At 42.3% G+C, this 23,066-nt stretch overlaps 1 protein-coding gene across 2 annotated transcripts; it reads right to left on the reverse strand.

The window, feature by feature from the left end:
• Positions 1-1,614: 1,614 nt before the first annotated feature.
• nisch (nischarin) lies at positions 1,615-22,945 on the reverse strand. 2 transcript variants are annotated; one of them, XM_069711242.1, is made up of 28 exons: positions 22,740-22,945; positions 21,824-21,907; positions 20,544-20,726; positions 19,207-19,255; positions 18,174-18,337; positions 17,983-18,078; positions 17,639-17,734; positions 17,389-17,541; positions 16,892-16,960; positions 16,549-16,734; positions 15,906-16,034; positions 15,646-15,768; positions 13,994-14,195; positions 11,620-11,738; positions 10,769-10,851; positions 9,892-10,191; positions 9,473-9,744; positions 8,375-8,586; positions 7,740-8,200; positions 7,335-7,519; positions 7,173-7,236; positions 6,437-6,575; positions 5,758-5,908; positions 5,130-5,249; positions 4,865-5,026; positions 4,292-4,464; positions 3,277-3,470; positions 1,615-2,179 (listed from the first exon to the last, which is right to left on the reverse strand). In XM_069711242.1, exons 1-28 carry the CDS (start codon positions 22,818-22,820, stop codon positions 1,852-1,854), a joined length of 4,578 nt encoding a protein of 1,525 aa, XP_069567343.1. In that variant the 5' UTR covers positions 22,821-22,945; the 3' UTR covers positions 1,615-1,851. The 2 variants fall into 2 exon arrangements, with proteins under 2 accessions (XP_069567343.1, XP_069567342.1); XM_069711241.1 differs by having other exon boundaries at positions 15,637-15,768.
• Positions 22,946-23,066: the final 121 nt, after the last annotated feature.

The raw sequence follows: 23,066 nt of genomic DNA on the forward strand, positions 1-23,066 counted from the left end.
GGCCCGAATGTGGTTGAATCCTGCTGATTCTTTAAAATAACCAAAACCACCGTTGCGAAACAAAAAAAATGAATCATAGTTGTGTGGGAAGATTTCTTTTTCACTTTAATTTCAGTGGCATTCCCCTTTAAACAAGACAAGAACGTAGACAGCAGCGGTGAAGGGTGGAGAGCGTCCAACACTGACTGGCTTCCCATTTGTCAATAATAATAATAATGTACAAAAACATTAAAAGAAAACACAAAAGAAATATTAAAAAAAACCAATGATAACACTAAATAAGATCATTCCGAGTTCATGTTGTAAATATTACTAGGACCCTCATATGTTTAGTACAAAATCAGCTTCGGGATGGAAAACATCCGTCCGTCCCAAAGCAACAACTAATATAATATTAATAAAAAAGCTTCAATATACAGTTCACTAATACTGTTTCATCAATTATAATGTGCAAGAAGTAAAATGTTCAGAGCGGGCTGTGCCGAGCCGCTCTGTGTGCGTGTGCTACTGAAAACAACCGTTTTTGATCACGGGGGAAATGCTGTGGCGTCCTCGCCCGACTGAACGCACCAAGAAATGCAAAAACATGAAACAGATTTTTGGTTTTAAAGCAATTTTCACATAAATAACAGTAAATAAATCAAATAACTTTGGAGGTTTATTTACAATGGATTGGTCCCCCCCCCCCTTGCTGTCGGTATTTGTGCTAAACTAGGCTAAACGTGTCCACGACCTCGTCCGGAGATTAAAAACAAAAAACAAAGAAAGATCCACCTTCTGATCCGACTCCGGAGAGGACAGAACGAGGTGATTTACCAGAAAAACGACAAACTGTTTCACGTTGAGCTCCATTGAGTAGCACTCCTGCGGACCGCCTGCAGCGCCCCCTGCTGGGCGACACCCGTCTGTCCATCAAGTCGTTAAATCCGCAGCACGCGAGGATCCTTCACAAGAATCGTGGCTCCGTACGAGGTCGCGGGGTTTCTTTCCCTCGTCTGTGACGGCAGTCCGGTTTCCATCGGCTCCTTCACGCCCCATTTATTTCTGTAGCGGACGCCGCAGTGTGTGTGGGCGGAGCCAGATCCCCTCCGATCTGCGAGAAGCACGACCGCGAGGCCTCAGTATGCTTCAAACTTAATGCCCGTCGGATCATTTAACAGCAGCAAAGACGGCCGAGTGCGACGACTTCAACCCCCGCGCTGACTATTGGATAAAAATACTGAACAGATGTGTGGTCACTACGTTTATCGCGCTTTCGTCTCAGAGGAGAGAGACCGCCTGGTCGCCGTTTGATTATTAATGACAGGCACTCTGAAGTGCTGGAGAGAGACCCCAGACGCAGCAGGTTTTTAAATCCGGTATAAATACTCTCGAGTCCATGAAGTAGTTCATCCGAGGCGTCTGCGAGGTCCCGCTGACGTGAAGATGTCATTTCAAATGAGGCAGACGGGCACCGAGTTCACCTGCAGCACGTCGCCATGAGGAAAGCTGAACTCGTGGCGTCTACGATTCGTTTCCTCTGGTTGTGCCGAGGAAGACGACATCTCCGCACGCAACGGATCAAATTACAACAAAACTCTCCGGCCCTCCTTTTTTCTTTTTTTTTTTTCCTGCTTTACAACAACAGCGTCGAATCGCTCACAAGACAAACAGAAATCCCTTCTCGCGACCTCCCGGTCCGAACCTTCAGACGTCACCGGACACTTTGTACCCGCTGCTGCTGAAGCATAGTGAAGCCTTTAAAACTAATCAGGCACCGGCTCCGCGTGTGAATTATCCCATGATTCCTCCGCCTGCCAATCAAGCGCTCGACTGTCACTCATGCGTCCGTCGTTTCCCCCCGTCGACCAATCAGCCGGTGAGCTCCACGGGAAGCTCCCGGCTGCACAGCACCTCCCACTGTCGAGCGAGGAGCGAGATCAGCCTCTCTCTGCTGTCGGCTCCCGGCACAAAGACGCACCACTGGACCTCGCCCTCCGCCCCCCTGCTGGCCCCGCCCCCTCTGGGCGGAGCTTCCTCCCCGCTGGCGGCAAAGTGGTCCATGGTGAGGTGGCAGAGCAGGTCGGGGCCGGGCAGGTCGTCGAACACCAGCGTCAAGGCCTGAGGGTACGTCTGGTAGCCCAGCAGGACCCGGTCCAGGTCCCGGATCCTCCGAGCCTCACGCAGCTGGTACCGCTCCCTGCAGGAGGACATGAGGAGGAAGATGAGGAGGAGGAGGAGGAGGAGGAGGACGGTGACTACCACACATTCACTGATACTACTTTTCACTATGAAAATGGCTTTTAAATATGTAATCTATTATGCAAGACATTTAATATGTTGGCAGATATTCTATGGCAGTCCATCGCCAATACTTCCAAAATAAAATACTTTAAAAGGGAATTTCATTTCCAGAAAGCGTCCGATAAATCTAAGCGGTATTAAAATTAAAAGCAAATCAAGTGATTATTATTTTATTTTTTTTAAATCAGTCGCTACGAACATCTGGCTTTTTTATTGGTTTTTTTTTAAGTTATTTGCCATTTAGTGTGTGAATGTACTAAAAATGATTAAGATATATATATTTTAGGTTGTTTTTTTTTTGTTTTGAATATCTGTATTGTATTTTCTGAAAGTATGTAGGATTTTCGCTTCCCATCATGTGACTTTACCTGCTCCCATATATAGGGGTGACAGCTCATTGGTCCACACTGATCACGTGACCACTGACCAACCGATATAAGGAAACAACCCAAAGGTTGTACTCGCCCTGATAAAAAAAAAAAAGGCCTTAACAGCTGAAACGCGCAGACATGTGTGTATTTACTGTGATTGAAAAACCATAAGTTATTAAAAGGCTTTTTAAAATCATCAGATTTATTCAACTCAAACTGTTTGGGACAACATCGACGACTACGATTAGTATTTTGTATTTCTGTCTCTTGTTCCTCTTCACAGTGAATGATTCGATGCCCCTCCTCTCCGTTTCAAGACTTCAGCTGTTTGTTTTTGTGGGTGTTTTTTGTTCCTGGTCAGTATCCGTGACTGAACTCGCCCGCCAGTCAGTCTGTTTTTTTTTTTTTCTTCCTCTTTTTCTACACATGCATAAACACGCAAGTTGTTTTTTTTTGTTGTTGTTGCGTTTTGTGCCGAGGGGGGAGATGACATACCGAGTTTGACTCATTTCGCTGTCGTAAAGCTCGTCGGCCCGTCCTCCCCGCTACTTGAAGGCCGTCCATGTAAATAATAGGAGGAGGGAAGGGGGCGGGGGGAGGGGGGGCCTTCCTGTCTGCTCACCTGGAGGGCGGTTCTTTAGCGAAGTCGGGCAGTGGATAGCTGACGTAGTCCTCGTCCAGCAGGAACACGTCGGTGCCGGTGAGGATCAGAGTCCTGGGCTGGAGAATGGGAGAGGGGGCGGAGCTAGAGGCGGAGGAGGAGGAGGTGGAGGAGGAGGAGGGGCCCTGGCTGGGAACGCTGCCGGGAATCTGGACCTGGAGGATGAGATTGAAAGGCAGGTAATACAGCTTCGAAATCATCGAAACGCAGGGAGGTTTTAAACCCACCGGGAGGAACGGATAATAACAGCTACAGAAGTCATCAGCATTCGTGTCTCCGTCTCCCCGATGAACGTCCAATATTCAGCTCTGTTCTGTGTCCAACTCCTGAGGGAAATGTTTGGCTTCACGCTGCTAAATTATCCTCTATGTTCACCAGCTCAGTGCTAAATGAGCTTTTTAAGGGGGGGAAGAAAAAAAAAAAAAAAAGCTGCCTGCTGAGAAAATGACGCAATGAGAGCTCCGAGAACAAACCGACAGTTTAAGTCGACGGCTGGAAAATCAAAAGAGTGAGTTAAAGAGACGCGCCGGCGCTCCAGAGAGCTGAGGACGACCGCAGGTTCTTGATCTACCGCTAATATTGAATATGAAATGTTTGTGGCCTCAGGAGAAGTTATACTCCAGTAAGTTGATGATGACTGTGTTCAAGTCGAGCGGCGACCGGCAGTGACGTCACCCGCCGGTCTGTGAACGACCGTTATAAAAGCTTTGACTTCGGAATTTGGCCGGCGCCATCTTGGTAATCCCGAGCGGTTTGGAGCTGTAAATGACCATATTTGGACAAGCTGGGGGAGGAGCCAGCGGTGGGGATCTGACTGACCTGGTTTGGTACGATCCTACCGAAACCAAAGAGACAAACCCACAATCTGTCCTCACTGATTGGATCTGACGCTGTGACCCGAGATGCTGTTGAGTTCCTGTTTTCTTCTAATAATACTTCCACCAGGTTACCGGGCAACAGAGGGAGAAGTTCTCACCTGGAAGACGAGCAGGTACAGCAGGACGTTAAAGGAGCGCGATGACGATGAGGCTGCGCTGGCCGGAGTCTTCCTCTCCGCCACGATGAAGGTCAGGTCCCCCATCTCCTCCTCGCTGGGATAAATAAACTTCACCTTGCTGCTGTGGACCAGCTCGTAGTTCTGCATCTTACCTGCGGGAGGCGACAAATTCACATCAGACATCATCATCAGTATAACACACAATTAATTTACAGTTTTCTCACAATTTGTTAGAATTTGTACAGAATAACAAGGTTGAGACAGTTTTGGGATTTTCTGGAGTGTTTTATTTGAACCAGAAGTGACTGGCTTTCCTGCAAAAAAACAAACCAGGAACCTTTTTATCCACCAAATAGCCAAGAAAAAAAAAAGAGTGTCACGTCTGAAAAATCAGTAAAAATCCTTCTGACTGATTTTAAGATCCTGACAGAGATGAAGTAGCGTCTGTTAACTCCATCTATTGTTCTTTAATGTTTCACGAGATAAAAGGATAAAAGGAGGACGTGTGCGGAAACAGATTATCAAGAGTGACAGCATCCCTTTCCTGGTTACCTGTGTTTGTGTTGGTGAACTGGGAGTAGAAGTCCTGGTCCGACGGCTCGGGAGGAGGAAGCTGCTGCAGCAGGCTGAGAGCCGACATCAGCTCCTGCAAGAAGACGCCCGTCCCGTAACTGTCCCTGCTGAGGCAGCACACGATCTGATCGGCCGAACGGCCTGCGGCGAGGAAGAAATCCACGGATGGTTGAAACTTACATAATGTCTGCAGAAAACTAGAGACGAGGTAAGTACAAATCCACCTAAGTACAAATCCACCGACCTACGACTCTGAAGTACTGGTCGAACAGTCCCACGTTGACGGCCAGCAGCTCCGACAGTCTGATGGACAGACAGCAGCACAGACACGTGTCCGGATCTCCAGAGTCAGATATGTCCAACACTGAGTTAGAGAGATGAGATTTTACAAAAAAAAACAACACAAAAGAAAACACTGAAGGTACAGTTATGGCCCAATGAGGCTGTAATGTATGTTATACACAAGACAAAACAATCAATCAATAAATATATGGCTCTTTTTTTATACAGGTTAGTGCAGTTTAAAGTGAAAGAGAAAAATTATAAAATCATATGAAAATGATATAAAAAACAATTTGAGACCAATACTTCTACTATAACATTTAAATGTTATAGTAGAAGCCGTAGAGACAGGACAATACGTAGTAATCGTGGTATTAGTGACAATAGCACAGCTGTAATAGTACATTTTATTTCTCAGTGCATTTGAAAAAGAACAATATTATTAACAATATTAGTAAATTAACTTGTAATTTTGGGAAAGTGGCAATGACCGTAACAGCAGGAGTAAAACAGGATCGACTCCCCGCCGTCCCTGCGATCTGAGACGCAATCTCGTCTCGTTCTGACCTAATTGTGTCGGCGCGCCGTACCTGAGTGATGGCCGACCGTGGTGACAGAGTCCTCCAACAGGAAGTAGATCGTGTCGGTGGAGAGCAGCAGGCAGCAGGTGAGTTCGGCCTCTGGAGATTTGTAGAGGACTACAGACAGCCACAGGACCTGTCTCACCTCTTCCGCCTCGGACTGATGAAAGAGACGTATAAAGAAAGAAAAAAAAAAAAAAAAAAACTTTTTATGCAGTTGGAGAAATGAAGTCTTTCAGTGTACCAACGAAATGATTGAGAAACTGTAAAGCAGCTTGTCTGGTATTTCTTCTGGTGTTTGTCTTGATGGGCATTCAAAGCAAAATTACTTTTCAATATTCACTGGAAACAGTCCAACTATTATTTATAGCCCTCCTGGACAGAAGAAGAAGAAACTTGTCTTCCTCACAGGTCAGTTTCTCTCCAATGAAACCGAGGAATGTTCTTCTATCTGCTCCTGTTTTTAATGCGTGAATTTTCTGGGGGGTTTTTTTGTGACTGCTGTGTCACAAGACTTTAAACTCTACACGTCGTCTGAATCCTGGTCAAAAATGAAGCCTGGTTTTAAAAAAGATATTTTTAGGCCACAACAGGAATCAAATCTGTTTATGAGGAAATAAAAAAAATGAAATGACTATCCGTTGCATCAGCTCTTCTCATATTGAAACCGACAGGGTGTGTGTCCTACCAGTGCTATATATTTGTGGAAGTAGGTCTGCTGCTGATGTCCTCCGAGCCCAGCCAGGAGCTTCAGTCCCGGGGAGAGACCCGGGATGAGGTGGGGGGACGGTTGGTTCTCCTCCACCTGGAGACGGGAGGAGTCCCAGCTGAGGAGGTGGAAGATCAAAAATATCAACAACAGTCCAGAACAAGTTGATGATCATCTCTCATTTGTTTTGGTTTTTATTTGTGGAAACAATTTATGTACTTTGTTTTTTATGAGATCATTTAAAAAAAAAAAAAAAAACATTCCCGTGCAATACAAGTAGTTAACAATCAGACATAACTTAAAACAGGACAGAGTCGAACAAAATGGTGTCGTAACAATAGTAACAACAAAAATAACAAGAATAAAAGACGTAAGTAAAACAATAAACAAAAATAAGGCATGTTGGCCTTTGAAATAATTTTTCTGGTGCTGATAATTTCTCACTGACTCTAGAAGGTCAGCGGTTTGATCCCCGGCTCCTTCTATGCACTAGTTTAAATGTCTTTGGAGAAGAAACTCCTCCCTGCTCCTGGTAGCACCTTATAGTGTGCGAACATACGTGTGAGTGGAAGATAAACTGTAAAGTGCTTCGGGTAAAAGCAGTAAAATGAATACAGTTATTTGCTACTCGTGACAGCTGCTGTGGGGAACAACGGTGTCGGGAGAAGACGGTGTAATTTACGCCGGACTAAACAGAGGTGCTGAAGAAGTGTACCTGCTGGAGCTGTGCGACTTCCTGCTGGTGCTACAACAGCACTGGTCTCTGGAGCTGTAACGGCCTGAGAACACAACAACAAGGAGTCAAACCGGGAAGAAACCAGTAAGGGTCAATTCTCCTCATGATTTGACTGGATATGAACAGGTAGCTGGTCTTCACCTTGTGCGAGCTGTCCTTGGTGCGGACAGCACCTGCCGGGTCGGGGCAGGGCCACCGCCTTCAGCCCCTCCAGAGAGGCTCTCCGCTGGCTCAGCTCCCCCAGGAAGGAGCTCCTGTTCTGGGCCAGAGGGAAGAGCAGCAGCAGCCTGTGATCGCCCAGCAGCAGCTCCACAGCGTGACTCCTCCTGGACATGACATGAGAGGTTAAAGTACAGACAAGACTGGATTTAAAAACAGGAAACTAAAGACGGGTAAAAAAAAATTCAATTTTTCTGGTCTTCACATCACCTTTTCCCTGTGAAACTGGAATAATTACAGAGTTTTATTCTGTGTTTTATTATCAATTATCCAGACAAAAAAACATGAGAGTTCAATCTTATTTTCATCCGCTGACGGCCTCGGTACCTGTGGCGATGTTGTGGGTCGGAGCAGGACGTGATGCTGCTTCTGTCCCCGTCCGAAGAGTCTCTCTCTCGGGGGTGAAGCACCACAGAGCCGAGGGGCACGCGGACCATCCTACACCAGGAGGAGGAGGAAGACGAAGAGGAGGAGGAGGAGGAGCAGGAGGGGTGAAGGTCAACATTGCTCCTCTCATTTTTCGCCAGCTCTCTGAAGTCCATCTTCAGCACCCAGAGGTGTCGGTGGGTGAGGAAGAGGAGCGAAGGGAGGCTGGGCTCCTCAGATAAAATGTCCGTGAGGAGGGGGTGAATGTCAGGGGCAGCGGAGGAAGAAGAGGAGGGAAGGAGGTGGGCCAGATAGCCCCCCTGTGCTCCTTGACTCTCCTCCAGCTCCCAGGAGTTGAGGAGCGAGCGGGGAAGGAGCTGAGGAGAGCGGGGGGGCTCTGGGTCGGTCTGAGACTCAGCTGCCTGGAAGAAACGAGGAGGTTTTTGTTTTAAATTTCAACCTTTGGGACAATAAAGTAATTTAAACAGCGAACAGTATAAAATGCAGCAAATACTGATAAAACCTGTATATTACTGGAGAATTAATCCGTTTCCCTCTAATTTAGTTTGTAAATGGCTCCTGTGTTGCTCTCTGACCTGGAGCAGCACTGTCAGCTCGGTTTTGGTCCGCCGGAGCTCCTCGGCCTCAGAGAAGATGTACCAGCAGGTCGGACCGGCTCGGAGCCTGAAGGCGAGACACGAGTCGGGGAGCTCGGCTCGGGAGGAGAGCAGGAGCTGGGGGTACGGCAGCAGGAGGTCCACCTGCAGGCCGGACAGCACCTCCTCCACGGAGGGACTCCGCTCTTCGTCTGAGAACAGAAGAAGAGAATTCAGTTTCATTTATGTAACACCAAATCACAACGCAAGTTATTTCAAGGCACTTAATAGAGTAAAGTAAAGTCATGATAACAAAACTTTACAACATTATACAGAGGAACCCAACGATTAAACAATTCCCACATGAGCAACAGCTGGGAGGAAAAAGAAAAAAATCCCACTTTCATCACACAAGAAGCATTAATGCAAAACAGGTCGACAACACATCAGGTCATTTCATTTATATTAGTTCTGAAACTGCAGTTTTTTTCCATTATCAATCAGTCTGCTGATTATTTTCTTGATTAATTGTTTTGCCAACAGTCTAAAACCAAAAGATATTCTGTTCATCATCACATAAAACAGTGAAGAGAAACGTCAAATTCTTTCATTTAAGAAGCTGAAATTTCCCAAATTCATTCATTTCTTTCTCATCCTCCTGACATATTAATTTCATATTACCTATTTTCACCCTCTGTTCAGTTCAATGTCTTCTCAATGAAAGTTGACTAGGTTTTCTAAAACATATTGAACACAAGTAAAGTGATGCATCTGTCGGTCACATTTCTGTTGGTTTGAAGAACCCACAACTTTGAAAAGCCTCATTTTTCAGGAAAATATGTTTTAAGTTGTCTAAAATTTTTGTGAACTGTCTGATGAGTGAAGTGTAGTTATCAGCATAACTATCAATTTGGGCTTCAGCTAATAACGATGATAATAATCCTGCTACATTAAGGAGAGCACACACAAGAACAGATGAATTGATTCAGTCCAGGACGGGAAGCCTCACACACTTCATGCAAACAAACATTAAAACAAAGAGCCACAAGCATAGCTATATGGTTTCAGTATACATGCTGACTGTGTTCTTACCCGTGCCCTGATTGGTCCTTGTGAAATCATGTGACAGGTAGAGCAAGCCCAGCAGCCGGTCCGTCAGCACCAGACACGCCTCCCTCTGCTTCACCTCCTCCTCCACCTGAAGGCAGCAGCACCACAGGACCCTGCTGACCTGAAGCTCCCGTTCCTCTTCACACAGCTGGCCAACCGGCTCCTCTGCAACAGGAGCAGGGAGCGATGAAGAGGAGCACACAAGCTCCTCCACGGAGTCATCCAGACCCATCTCAAAGTAGCCGTCCCCGGAGCTCAGACTGGAATAACCAACATACAACAGGGACAATTACATTATTTTTTTTTCCCCCTTTATGAATACAAGCAAAGGCCGACTGAGAATCCCCAAATTCAGTCCAAACGTATATAAAATCCTGAAAACCAATAAGATAACAGATTTGAACTACCTGGGACTGCCCACTTCGGTGCCTTCTACAGGAGAGCGAACCTCTCTGGAATCAGACCTTTTCTCCTCCTCCCTCTCCTCTTCCTCCTCCTCCTCCCCTTCCTCCTCATCCTCCTCCTCCTCCTTCTTCATCTTCTGCTCCCTCAGGGTGGAGCCGAGGAGCTGGGAGAGCTCGGAGGTGAAGTCTTTGTTGGAGGAGGACAGGGAGAGCAGCTGAGTCGGAAGCAGAGGACAGCAGGAGGTGCTGCAGGAGGAACAACTGGCTTCGACTGGTTTGGAGGAGGAAGAGGAGCAGACGCAACTGGAAGGGAGAGAGAGAGACGCAGATTTATTAATTAAATCACACCTCTACCATTATTTAACTCACTGTACAAGTTTAAATAAATAATACATTTTAAATAGTAAAACTATATGATGATTTGTCCTGCAGCGGGGGACAGCAGCGCCTCATGCTGGACAAATAGTGAACTGCACCTGCTGTTGGGTCCTATTAGCAGGGGAAAAGCGGTTTTACTATTACCTGTTCTAACAGTTTCAGCTGTCGTATAAAATAAAAGGCGACAGGAGTCATTACAAAAGTCAAAGCAGGAGTTGTAGCTGCGTGACATCTTCCTGTTTGCAGCAGGTTCAGTCTGTTGTTTTGCACGATGCACATTTCCACAGCGACAATTCAATTAAAAAGAGTCGTGTTCATACTCCCAACTCTTCTGCTGTCATTTTTTTTCGTATTAAACACTAATCATTTAGAGACCTCGTCTTTGCTCCTCTAAGTATTCCACATTAAAAGCCGTTGATTAAAAAAATGCCTTTAAAGTTAAAAGCGTTTTTTGGAGTTGAGTATTGATGTAACAGTAGTAACACTGTTATTAGATACTGACCAGACAGTAGTAGTGGTAGTAGTAATACTTGTGGGAGCTCCACAGTTTGTGTGTTCAGACAGACTGACAGCAGGTTGTTGTACCTGCAGACAAACACATGAAGCAACATCAGAGCCAACAAATTGCAAACAAACAACTAAACAAATTCAACCTCCATCGTGTTTGCCTCGTGTACAGTGTCTTCCCCTCGGCTGTACTTTAACTTGCTTACAGTGAAAATGTAACACTGATTTTACAGCTGAATTTTAGCATGTTGTTATAGTACGCCAACACCTAACATGCAGATTAGCAGTAAACTCGACATATTTTTCACGTATGTAACATACGCTGCATTCGAATGGACCCGGTGAGCTCGTGGTTACAACACGGGAGGTCGCACGCCACCGTGTGTTCGGAGGTTGTAAAAACAATGCGGACGGCGTCTAGAAGCCACAGAGGCTAACAATTTAGCAAGCTAACAGTCAGGTGACGTAAAGCAGGAAATGTAAAAGCACAGAGCAAAAAGATGAGGCTGTTGGGAACATTTTCCTCAGACTTGGGCTGTTATCTAAAGTTACGAAGAGGTGACTAAAATTATAATACGTTAGCTTAACGTCCAACGACAAATGAACTGAGCTTCCGCCGTTTCCGTAAACGTCAGCAAACACATCACGACAAGTTCTGACATCGTGAAAACCACATGAGGGTTCATGTAGACTCTTGTCGTGTAAACGGTAAATACGACCGCGTTTGAACGCAGCAGACTCATCTGATCAAACTTTTCTTTTACTAACTGATTTCCTATTGGTTGTCATCATAAACAGACTGCGCCCCCGCCCCCTCCCCCTCCCCGCTTCAGGTGTGTGTTCAACCTGGGCAGGGTCGGCAGACAGGAGGTGTGTGTTGGTGTTATAGCTGGCAGGGGGAGGTGTGGTGTCCACCGGAGGGAGGACGGTGGGGGGAACTGGGGCTCCTTCTCTGCTTGTCATTTCTGAAACAGGAAACCAAACAGATCAAGAGGTGCTCAAGGTGGCGGGGGCAACCCCGGGGGGGGGGGGACACACACCTTTTACCACATCTCTTACACCACATTTCACCCGTCTGTCTCCACTGTCACTCAATTAAAAGGCAGAAAAAAAAAAACACCCAGAAAATAATCTTAAGAAAAAAATACATAACAAAAAGTTCAGGGTTGATATTTTTTGGTTTGAGTCGGACATTTTAACAACATAAAATCTGAATTTTTTTTTTCGTGCAGCATAATTTCAAGAGCAAATGATCAAACAGCACATGGCAGCAGTAACACTCAAGTTAAAACATATTCATGCATGATATTAATTAACAGAGATATTAATGTCAACAGCTTATTAATGGTTGTTAGTGAGCATTGAGAGAGTGTCACATGACATACGGCCAAACATTCATGAATATCGGTCACTGATGGCTTCCTGTCCGTTTATAAATCCCGTCGCTCAGTTACTGACTCTCGGCACACGAAGATAACGTCTCCATTTTTAATCACGCCATTAAAGCTTTCTCCGGGAAACATCTCGGGGTGGTGGGGGGGAATGCAGAAGTCTGAGATCCAGGCTATTCTCAGTGACTATTTATACTTAATGTCTGTGATACGAAGTTTGAGATTTAAGATATAAACAGCTGAAGCAGAGAAAAGGCGGCTTTTCTTGCAGGGTCAGAAGGGAAAAGCATCTTCAAAGGACAAAAATAATCTTAGAAAGTCTGATTTAAAAGCTAAAACAGGAGCTTCTCTACGAGGAGCGAAAGCAGGAGGTTAGTTTAATCAGCCTCGCACTGCGTGCATTTTTTTTTTTTCCACTGCAGCCTGTCTTGATAAATAATTCATAATTTAATCCACGTTTTCAGCTTCTCATTTGATTTAAGGTCATTTATGTGATACAGATCACAAAGAGAAACCTAAAGTGTGCCACATTTTGCCGACCAAAATAAAAGCATCACATGACAACAGTGGAAAAACAAACGGTCTGCGTTAGCTGCTGAAGTTGTAATCCATCAGACTGATGAAAGGTAAATATCTCGGAGTTTGGAAAAGACAGGATGTGAGAAAATCAAACCAAACCATCTTCTCCACTGAAGGAAAGCAGCCAGACAGATTTTACATTCACATGATACGACGTCAGAGTCAAACTGCTCTAAAACTTGGATTTTTATGGGTTTTTTCACTTACAGAAAATCACTTTAAATAAATCAACTTGAATGAAATACATTAACCTTCAGGGATAAAGAACAAGAACTTTTTTCAACATCACATCGGCCTCGTTTTTTAATTATTGTGCTTGTTGAGCTGAGACAAAATGCTCCTGGCTCTGTTGTAGATTTAATTAAACAAATGAATGAAATATTTGCCGGCTTCGGTTTGTCAAATTCCCCCTGTTCACAGTTTCGTAATTTGTTTTGAAAATATGAACAAAATTAGTCAGTCGATAGTAATTCTACCTGTAAGAACTGTGGCTTGGCATGTTTTTCACAGTTCTCTTCACTGTATGATAAAATGCAATAAAAACTTAGTTTATCATAAAAAAAAAGTTGATAAATTAACACGATTATTTAATTTGAAAAACCTCCTACATTTTATAGTAGTGTGTTGATTTCTAATTAGAGCTGATTTATTTGGTTTAAAAACAATAACATTAAACTAACAGCTTAAAATATCAAACCTAAAGTTAACTTCTTGATTAAATATGCGCCTAAAATAATGTACGCTGTATTTTGTGAGCATTTTGTAATCTGCGATTTTAACTGTTTTTTTAAAAAAATATTCTAATTAAGTGGAACAAATACATGAATTACCACTCAAGCAAAATGGAAATAATGTGATAAAAACAATATTTGATAAATGCCAACTAAAATTTAAACATGTAAACATAATTCCTTGATATTCCCTGACTCGGCCCAAATAATGATCAGAACCTCTGACTTTCCCCGTCTGGAAAAAGAGTCCTTAAAACTCCCTGATATTTCATGAAACTCCCCGATGACCCGTGAGAATCTGTCGGGAAGCTCCAGTGAGCGTATAAGTTTAAATATTTATTCCAGCAGTTTTCTACCCAGCTGACCCAGATTCACACTTTTCTGTCTGGCTGCTTTCTACTTCGAGCAGAAATAAAACCTATCATCATCACCCCGCCCCTCCCTTCAACCTCCCCCTACCCCCCTACCCTCCTACCCTCCCTCCCGCAGCACCGCACAGCCTGATACATACATGATTACCTTGGCTGGGGCGGGCAGCCTGCTGGGCCGAACAGGAAGAGGAGGAAGAGGAAGAAGAGGAGGTTGTGACAGCGGGAGGAGCGAGAGCGGAGGAGCAGCACGAAGAGGAGGAGAAGGAGGAAGAGGAGGCAGGAGGAGGAGGAGGAGGGGAGGAGGAGAGGTGAGGAGGTGCGGCAGCAGACAGCCTGGTCTCCTCACTGATCTGACGAGAGGACAGAGAGGAGGGAGCCTTCAGAGAACAGCAGTCATCCACACGTCACATCTGAAACCTGCGACCGGCAGCTCCATCAGCAGCACAGAGGCTTTTTAAAAAAATGTTTTTAAAGATATGAAGCCAATTTTATTCTCTCTTCGTATACATAAGAAACATAAAAACATTATTTGCAGTAGTTTAGAACTTCTAAACTGAAGTTGAAGTAACTGAAGTTTATGTCTGAATCTGTGTGATTAAACTGAAGTTTCAAAACACCCATGAAAGGTTTTGTAGTTGTTGTTGTTGTTGTTGTTTTTACAGCTGCAAATGAGCAGAAATTTAAAAAACAATCTGCAGTGAATATTTAGGTTTTTTTGAACCTCCATTGTGTTTCTGTCGTTATGTTCATGTTCGAGACCTTGAAACTGCTCTGTTATTATTATTTTTAACGTGCCCTCCTGTGTGGGCGTCCAGCCTTCAACATGAAGCCACTTCCTGATTCATGTTATTTATTATAAACGGGAATCAAACTAGAGCTCGAACACACAGTCAGTAAAGATGAATTTCTGTCAAATCGCAGCTTAAATTGACATATTTCTGACGTACGTTAGCTGCTCACAGCAACCGGCGGGCATTCACGGAGATTATCAGGCTGTTTTTTTTTTTAGGCTAAATGTGTGTAAAAAGTAACACAAACCCCACTTTAGAAAACATGTTTGATCTGACTTCCACCGGATGAACTTCTCTGCTGCAGCGACGGAGAAGCGAGCTGACAGAAAACTCCTCGAGGAGCAAACTGACCACAAAACCTGCAATTCCTTCGAGACCTCACAAAATGTCTTCTGCACATTTACAGAAGATCAAAACGGTTTAAACACACAGATTTAGCGCACAAACATTTCTGTTCCAAGTTTCCATGAAGCACACAGGATCACACCCGTTTGTAATTCCCGTACTTCTTTGATTTATCGGCTATGTTTTCATTAAATCTCTTCACACAGCTCATTACACTGATTCAGTTAAGGCAGTCAGTCAGTAAAACAGCAGCTAATAAACCTGTTAGTGATGAACTACGATTCTACAGTCTAGAAGTTAAGAGTTATAAAACCACTACAGCAGATCTCAGGGTTAATTCATCTGAAAGATAAGATAGTCGAGTCCGAGGGACTAAGATGCCGACGGTGACCTCATCATGTGGGTTCAAAGGTGAAAGTTTATGGAGTCACATCAGCACAACAAAACGGTGACAACTTCGAATAACAATAATTAATCGGGAAACAAAACAGATTTGTAAGTTACCTTTTTACACCGAATATGCAATAGGAAAAAAAACTATTATTTAAGACTATTTAATAACATTTAATGTGCAAACTTATGTCAATAATACCAACATAAATACAGTTAATACGGCAGGTGTGACAGCGACTCCTGCCGTGTGCCCCGGTGTTACAGACTGTACCTTCTTGTCGCTGTTGCTCATCCGGTCTTTGACTTCTTTGACTTCTTTGGCTTTCTGAATGGCTTTCAACACTTCCACCGTGTCCAGCTCCTTCTCCGTCGTCACTTTAGTGTCCAGACAAACCTGGCGACGCAGAAAAGAGCAAATAAACGCACGATAACGGCATTTAACAGTAGAAGTGTAGTGACGGTACAGATGTGTAAGTTGTAGAAGCAAATCGCTTTATAATATAAATACTGTGGTGGTTTTGGTGAGCGTACCTCCGCCGCTCGGTCTCCAAACTGGGCCAGGACTTTGGTTCTGTAGTCGGGGATGATGCACATGGGGTTACTGGACAGGTTGAGCTTCTCCAGGCAGGGCAGAGAGCCGATGTTCCTGATTTCCTCCAACTGTAAAAAGACACACACATTAAAAAATAATCAAGCCTAAATAAACTAAACTAAATAGACTCTTGTTAATCTCTGGATTTGTCACAAAAGTCAGAAGTGAATGTTTTTGTTCCACCAGACTTTCAATAATTTTTCGTCGATGTGGCTGATTTAAGTTTCTGCAGGTAATTATTTAGGCGTTTAATGTCATGTAGGCGGGATGGTATAAAATGAGGAGAGAGAAAGCACATTTCATATGAATGATAAATTAAACCAGCAGGTTTAATCGTTTAAGTTCTACTTAATTTTTTTTTTTTTTTACAATAGCATGTTTAATTTATTTTTTTAAATGACAATTTTGTAAAAAAAAAATGTTATTTCTTTCATTTTTTTTAAAGTAAATGTAAACACAGTAATATAAGAATGCAAAAACTGTGCATGAGATCTATATTTTCCCTCTTGGAATAAAGCAATAAAAACATTTCCTGTATGTTATGAGACCACAGGACCAGCGGGACGTCGTTGCCGTGGTTACCTGTGCCAGCTGGTTGTGGCTGAGGTCCAGGTTGACCAGAGAGTAGAGCTTGGTGAGGCCGGTCAGTTGCTCCAGCTGGTTACCGGCCAGGCTCAAGGTTTTGATGTTCCCCAGACGGGTGTGAGCGGCTTCCAGGACCCGAAGGCTGTTGTAGGACAGATCCACGTGGACCAGATTGTACAGATGCTGCAACCGCAGAAGAAGTGGTTCAGTACAAGACTGCAACATCGGACTAATCCAGAAAATATGACTTGTTTTACTTGAAATAATACTTTTTTTGGCCATAAAAGTGATGTAGACGCTGAGCTGAGGGAGGACGGTGCAGACAGAGCTCATACGTTACCTGCAGGTTTTCCACTGAGGACAGCTGGTTGTAGCTCAGATCCAAAAACTCCACCTTCGGAATCAGTTTCTACAACAGAGAAAATCTCAGTTTCAGTTCATAGCCAGCTGTTGTACATCTTTAATTGGAGCTATATATTGCGGTGATCGATCAATGTCCCTTTTCCATGTATTGAGTTTCAATTGCTTTTCCACCCTTTTAAAAGGAAGGAACACGTGAAATGGGAAAAAGGGACGTTGATTGATCACTTAAATGGTTTGTGTGTTACAGAAAACGACTTATATATATATTTTTTTGTTCAATTAATTATTTTTATTAAAGTTCAAAGACCTCAAAGTTGTCTTCACTGAGTCGTCTGACAAGCTGAGTTTCAGCTGATCTGGTTTCTCAAATTTTCCAGGTTACTCAAGTTAATGGAAGTTTCGCAAATGTGTTAATAATACATACAAATTAAAATATAAAACCTTTTAAACACCATTATTGTCTGTCTGTCTCACCACTGAGCCGTCGATGGTGCTGATGCAGTTGTGGCTCAGGTCCAGCGTCGTCAGGTTTCTCCACGCGGGGATGACGGCGGTGACGGGACACCCAGACTCCGCCCCCTCAGGTTCCCACTGCGAGAACTCGCTCGCCTCCGGCACTAAGATCGACTGGAGGACGCAGAAAACACCAACCGATCGCGCGTCAGCGCACAACGTACGACGCAAACACGTGCGCACGTAGAGTTGCACCGCGTGCAAACTGTACCGTCATGGTTTCTGTGGAGCGGTGGATGCTCATCGTCGCCAGACTCGACCTCAGAGACGACAAACCTCGGATCTGCTGAGAGCTGCACTCGCTGATCTGAAGGCAGACACGGAAGTTATGTTTCAAAACTAATTCTGGCACATTTTAAGGGAATTTCCTGATCGATATATTCAAGAAAATAAGACATGATCACAAAATTATTTCAAACACCAATAGTTCGGATACGTCAGAGCATTTCATTGCTGCTGATCGCTTTCGTGTGCAACATGAGTGACGGAGGAATCCAACAAACTCAACATTTTTCAAGGACAGACAGACAGACAGACAGACAGACAGACAGGTACCTCTATCTGCAGCAGGGATTTGAACACAGACAGGTCAAAGGGGAGGCTGGTCTCCTGAATGTTGCTAGTTCCTACTGGACCTCTGGTACCACAAATCTGAGCAGCGGAGACAGAACCAGTAGAGAACATCCACTCCTGAACAACGGTATATACAGTGTGGATTTCAGGCGGGTAAAGAAAGGTGTAAAAACCTTGAGGTATCGCAGCCGGCAGGTGAAATCGAGGATGTGTCCCAGGTCGGTTTTGGCGTCTCCGTTACAGCAGGTGGGTTTGGCCAGCCGGAGCTGCTGGGAGACGGAGTAGAGCTGCAGAGGACAGAGAGAAAACACCTCGCCAGCCTGCAGCAACTGCTCACCTAGAGCATGCACACATAGACACAAACAAACAAACAAGAGAGCGGTCTGAAGCTGCTCAAAATTTAATTTGAACAAGTTGCATTAGACAGGCCAGTTTACCGATTTTGATGTTACCCGAAAACTTCAGTAATCTTTTTTTTTAAATAAAGAAGTGAAGTTATACCGTTTTTAATTTGTTTTTATCACTATTAGCTGCTTTTATTGTGTGATTTATACTTTTCTTGTGTTGTTTAGATCATTTAAACCTGTAAAGTGTCTTTGAGTATCTTGCAAAGTGTCATATGAATAAAATGTATTATTATTATACAATTATTATTATTATTATAAATTATCAAAATAATATGACAATATTTCAGGATATTTCTGCCTTTTCATTTGACAAAACACTAAAAAATATGATAGTATCAATTTCAAGAATGTACAATTGCAACATAATAAGTGTTATAGTTTTATATGTCGGCGAAAAAATAACAGTCTGCCTTCAAATAATCAGTAAAAACTAACATATTACTGTGATTTGTTGTGCATTTGATGTTTAAAATATCACAATATGAATTTCTTCTCTCATTTGGATCTAATTTGGATGCATAACATGAACTGTACATGACCAAGCAGAGATAACACTTCAATAATTATTGCGGAAATTGGATCGATGGAGCTGAGATACTTCAGCAGCAACAGATAAAAATAAATACTAACACTTGCATTTAAATTAAGTTAATCTGAAATTAATAAATGTGTAAACATTGTGTAATCGTGGATAAAAACCAGCCATTCTGCGTCTCCACCGAAGGAGTTCATTAATTGTTAAAAGTTTTCGAAACACTAGAAGAGAGAAAACAGGTCAAAGGTCACGAAGGAATCGAACCTTTATGGAACAGGTCCTCTGCCAGTGCTGCTGTGATGCCGTTGATCTCCTGAAAGAGACAAAAGGAAACGGTATTCACTTTAACATAATTAACAGCGTAAATTTTAACAGTTGAAAAAAAATCCTAAAGACTCCAAAAACAAATATTTACTAAAAGATGGAGCCCTGTCACTATTATATTAACACAATAAAGTGGTCTGACTTGTACCTTTAACCCGACTTAATGCACCTCACCTTTATATGCATATTTTTTAGTAATTTTTTTTAAAATTTAGTTCTGTTTTGGGTATTTTTGTTTTACATTTGGATTCTTGCTTGTCATCCTTTTCTAAGTTGTATCTTTGTTCTATTCCAAATACTAATATTTAAGCTGGAAAGAAGTTTTGTTTTCTGTAAAATATATATATATATATATATATATATACAGCTGTAAAAATGGAAGAAAAAAAAAGAAAAACAGTTGGAATTTTTTTTAATTTGACTGTATAAATTGCTGAAACTGAAATAAAAAGTTAAAAACAAAATTAACAGCAAAATAAATAAATACATTTTCCCCACCCAACTGACAGCTGAATATAGTTTTTACTCTTTACTGATGCTTTGTCAAATGTTAGGCTGGATTAGTTAAACCACATTTAGAGACAAGGGTCCAAAGGAGCCCGAACCTTATCTCAAAGGTTCCCCTCACAGATACGCTCCACTTATATGGCAGTAACAGCATTAATGCCGGCGAATAATTAACAACAGTGTTCACTGTCAACCCATCTGTGACAGTCACATGATCATCTCGCACCATGAGAGGGATTTTCTATCGACTCTTTACTGTCGGACAACAGTGGGCTGTTGTTTCTGTTTAATCATCATGTGATCACAGTCTCAGAGCTGCTAACACTGTACTATTGCTGCACTGTTAAAAAACAAAAAACACACAAAACATAATAGTATTTGTGCCAACCGATCCTAATTCAATAATTTGACCACTTGACTGTAATCCAGATTAATTTTGACACCCAAAGATTCTGCTGGTTTCTAAAGAAACTTGTTGACCTGTTTCTGAAATGATTTTTGTGCACATCACCCTCTAAAATATCAGCATTCAATTTTCTCTTTCTGACTGTTTATGACACTATTACAGTCGAAGCCTGATCGTACTTTAATAATACACCTCATGAAGAAGAAGCGTTATTTACTGGCTGCGGCGTTTAGTTGGCTTTGCAACTAAAATCCGTGATGTTGAAGTCAATAGATGCTCATTCAAATCTCGTTTGGTTGAATACGAGAAGCGTCTCGAATACGATGCGACAGGTTTTCCGTACACGCGTGCGGGTCGTACTCACGTAGAGGTGAAAGTGCAGGAAGCTGGCGAGCGGAGTGGGCGTGGCCTGTGGGAACTGCTGGAGCAGCGTCTGCAGGTAGAGCTCCAGCTCCTTCTGCCGCCGCTCCACCAGGCTCTTCGAGTTCTTTCCCAACATCTTCTTGGGAGGAAGCAGCCGTCGGTCGACCTTCTTCTCCGCCGTCAGCTGCAGGGAAACGCACATCGGGATTAAAGCCAGAATCTATTTTCATAATAAAGTAAAACAAATATGAAACATGCCCTGGTTGCAGGAAAGCGGAGGATTTACAGGTTTTTTGTTAATCATTATAAACTGATTATTTTTGGGGTTTCAGAGTGTCGCTCGCACAAAACAAAACATATGAAGATGTCGCATTGAGCTTAAAGATGATGGACATCTTTAAAAAAAAAAAAAAAAAAAAAAGAAATCATAATTTATAGAACATTTATTCATTACCTGCAAAAATAAAGGACAGATTTAGCAAAAGTAGATTTATGTTTTGTTAATTTAGGTACAAATAACGTTTACTTTCATTTATCATGTAACATTTATCTCTCATTGCTCAACAATCAGTTAGTGGAAATTTGTTTCCTGGTCAAAGCTTTGCAACAATGCTCTCTAAGAACGGATGTACTGCATTATTAGCATTATGCATTAATGCATTATGGTTAGTGATTGGTGGTTTGTAGAAAGAGAAACTGAAATGAATAATTATTGATCCAATAATTGAATTTCATCCAATAACTATGTTCAACAACTTGGAGCCATTTTTCTTTTCTTCACAATAGTTTTTCTTCTGTGAGAGTGAATTAACTAAAATATAATTAGTGTAATTTATTCATCACAAATTGTTATACAGGCAATATAAATGAATATATATTAAGTGATTGTTGGCTTTGGCAATAGGCAGAACAATTTCAGTAAAACATCCAATTCTTATGGGAACTACAAGTATATTACATAGTGTGAAAATCAGCCTTTATTGCCTTTTAAAATTCTTGAAATTAAAGAGCAGACAACTATTGTTTCCGTCCCAAAAGTTTCATAATGTAGATTTCTAAAAAAAATATTTTTTAGATATGGCTTCATATGAAATTATAAAGTTGACTAAAATGCTTTGCAGCACAGAAACTAGACTGACTGAACACGACTTCACTCATCACAGGACCAAAATGAATTAAAAATTTTTTTAAAAAAAGACACTTCAAAATAAATGCTCGTTTAAAAATCACTTCAGCCTTTCAAACGAAGCGGGTCCAAATTAGTGATGGCGGGTCTCTCACCTTCTCGTGGAGGTCGTGGAAGTCGCTGTAGCGGTGCTTCACGGTCCATCTGTGTCGTCCGTCCGTCACGTCGATGATGTAGACCTGAAAATAAAGAAATAATTGAACTGAAACACCGAAGAGGAACACTCGCTGATTTTAGTACGACCGCATAGAAAAAAAACAAACAACTGCTGAGATCCAACTTTTTCTGAGCAGCATCAATAGAAAAAAAAATAAAAACCAAAAGGTGGTTATTTCTATTCAACACCAGAGAGACGGTCTTTGAACATAGTTAAATAACATTTATTCATTTCAGATTGAACTTTTTCTCTTTTTTTTTGGTTGTTTATATACAACCTGCAACACCTCAAAACAGTTTAATAAAATATCGGTGGTGACCTTTTAAGCTGACTGATTTATACAATCATTTAAGGATTAAAATGTTCTGACTCATGATCAATTCAAGAAATTCCAACTTTTTGACTAATCTTAATAATTACCAAATAAAAGAGCCCAAAAAAAAATAAAAAAAAATATATATTTATAAAATTTAAATAAAGCCCTTTTTAAATAAATAAAACTGCTCCATTAAACCACACATACAGAAAGACATAGGAATGAATCGGGCTGTCAGCTGAGTCAACTTTAGAGAAAGCACTTTGAAACCAATTTGTTTTTTAAATGTGACAGCTCACGGTAGTTAGCCGTTAGCTCCGGAGCTGCTTTAAAAAAAAAGAAAAAAAAAGAAACAGCCTCAGGAGGACAAAGACATGACGTTTAAAAAAATTTAAAAAATTTAAAAAAAATAAAGCAAAATGTCTGGATAATAAATGTATTCGCGGTTAGTTGAATTATTTCAACAATAACTTGTTTTTACTGACAGAGCTGAAAGCGAAAGCGAGCTACGAGCTAAGCTAACGGAGCTATGTCTTACGGTGTAGTTTTCCACCGGCTCCGACCCGACGACGCACACTTTCCTCTCCGAAATCTCGTCTGGAAACGGGGCGGACTCCATCTCGAGATCTGGGACGAACGAATATTGTCTGTTTGTTAAGTATTTTTGTTTTGTTGTTGTTTTAAACTGAACTAAAACGGTTTCAGAGGATGTCGAGCGGTTCTTCTCAGTCAGCTGCCTCCTGCCGCCATGTTTGTTGTGATGCCGACCGGAGCAGCTGACTGATTAAAAAAAAAAAAAAAAAAACTTTATTTAATGGTTTTTCTCTGACAATTTTTTTTTTTTTTCAGTGCCGTTTTATTTATT

This window comes from Brachyistius frenatus, unplaced genomic scaffold, assembly GCF_029030835.1.
Source record: "Brachyistius frenatus isolate BFR_SWC_R1_liver_20210118 unplaced genomic scaffold, ASM2903083v1 Contig_98, whole genome shotgun sequence".
Classification (NCBI taxonomy): Eukaryota; Metazoa; Chordata; class Actinopteri; family Embiotocidae; genus Brachyistius; species Brachyistius frenatus.

Excerpts from the sequence above, each read along its gene's own strand:
- nisch (XM_069711241.1), bottom strand. The coding sequence starts at position 22,820 with ATGGAGTCCGCCCCGTTTCCAGACGAGATTTCGGAGAGGAAAGTGTGC. Across the intron at positions 5,909-6,436 it reads TCCACAAATATATAGCACTG|TCCGAGGCGGAAGAGGTGAG; the intron begins GTAGGACACACA and ends CTCTTTCATCAG. Across the intron at positions 5,027-5,129 it reads CCAGTACTTCAGAGTCGTAG|GCCGTTCGGCCGATCAGATC; the intron begins GTCGGTGGATTT and ends TCCTCGCCGCAG.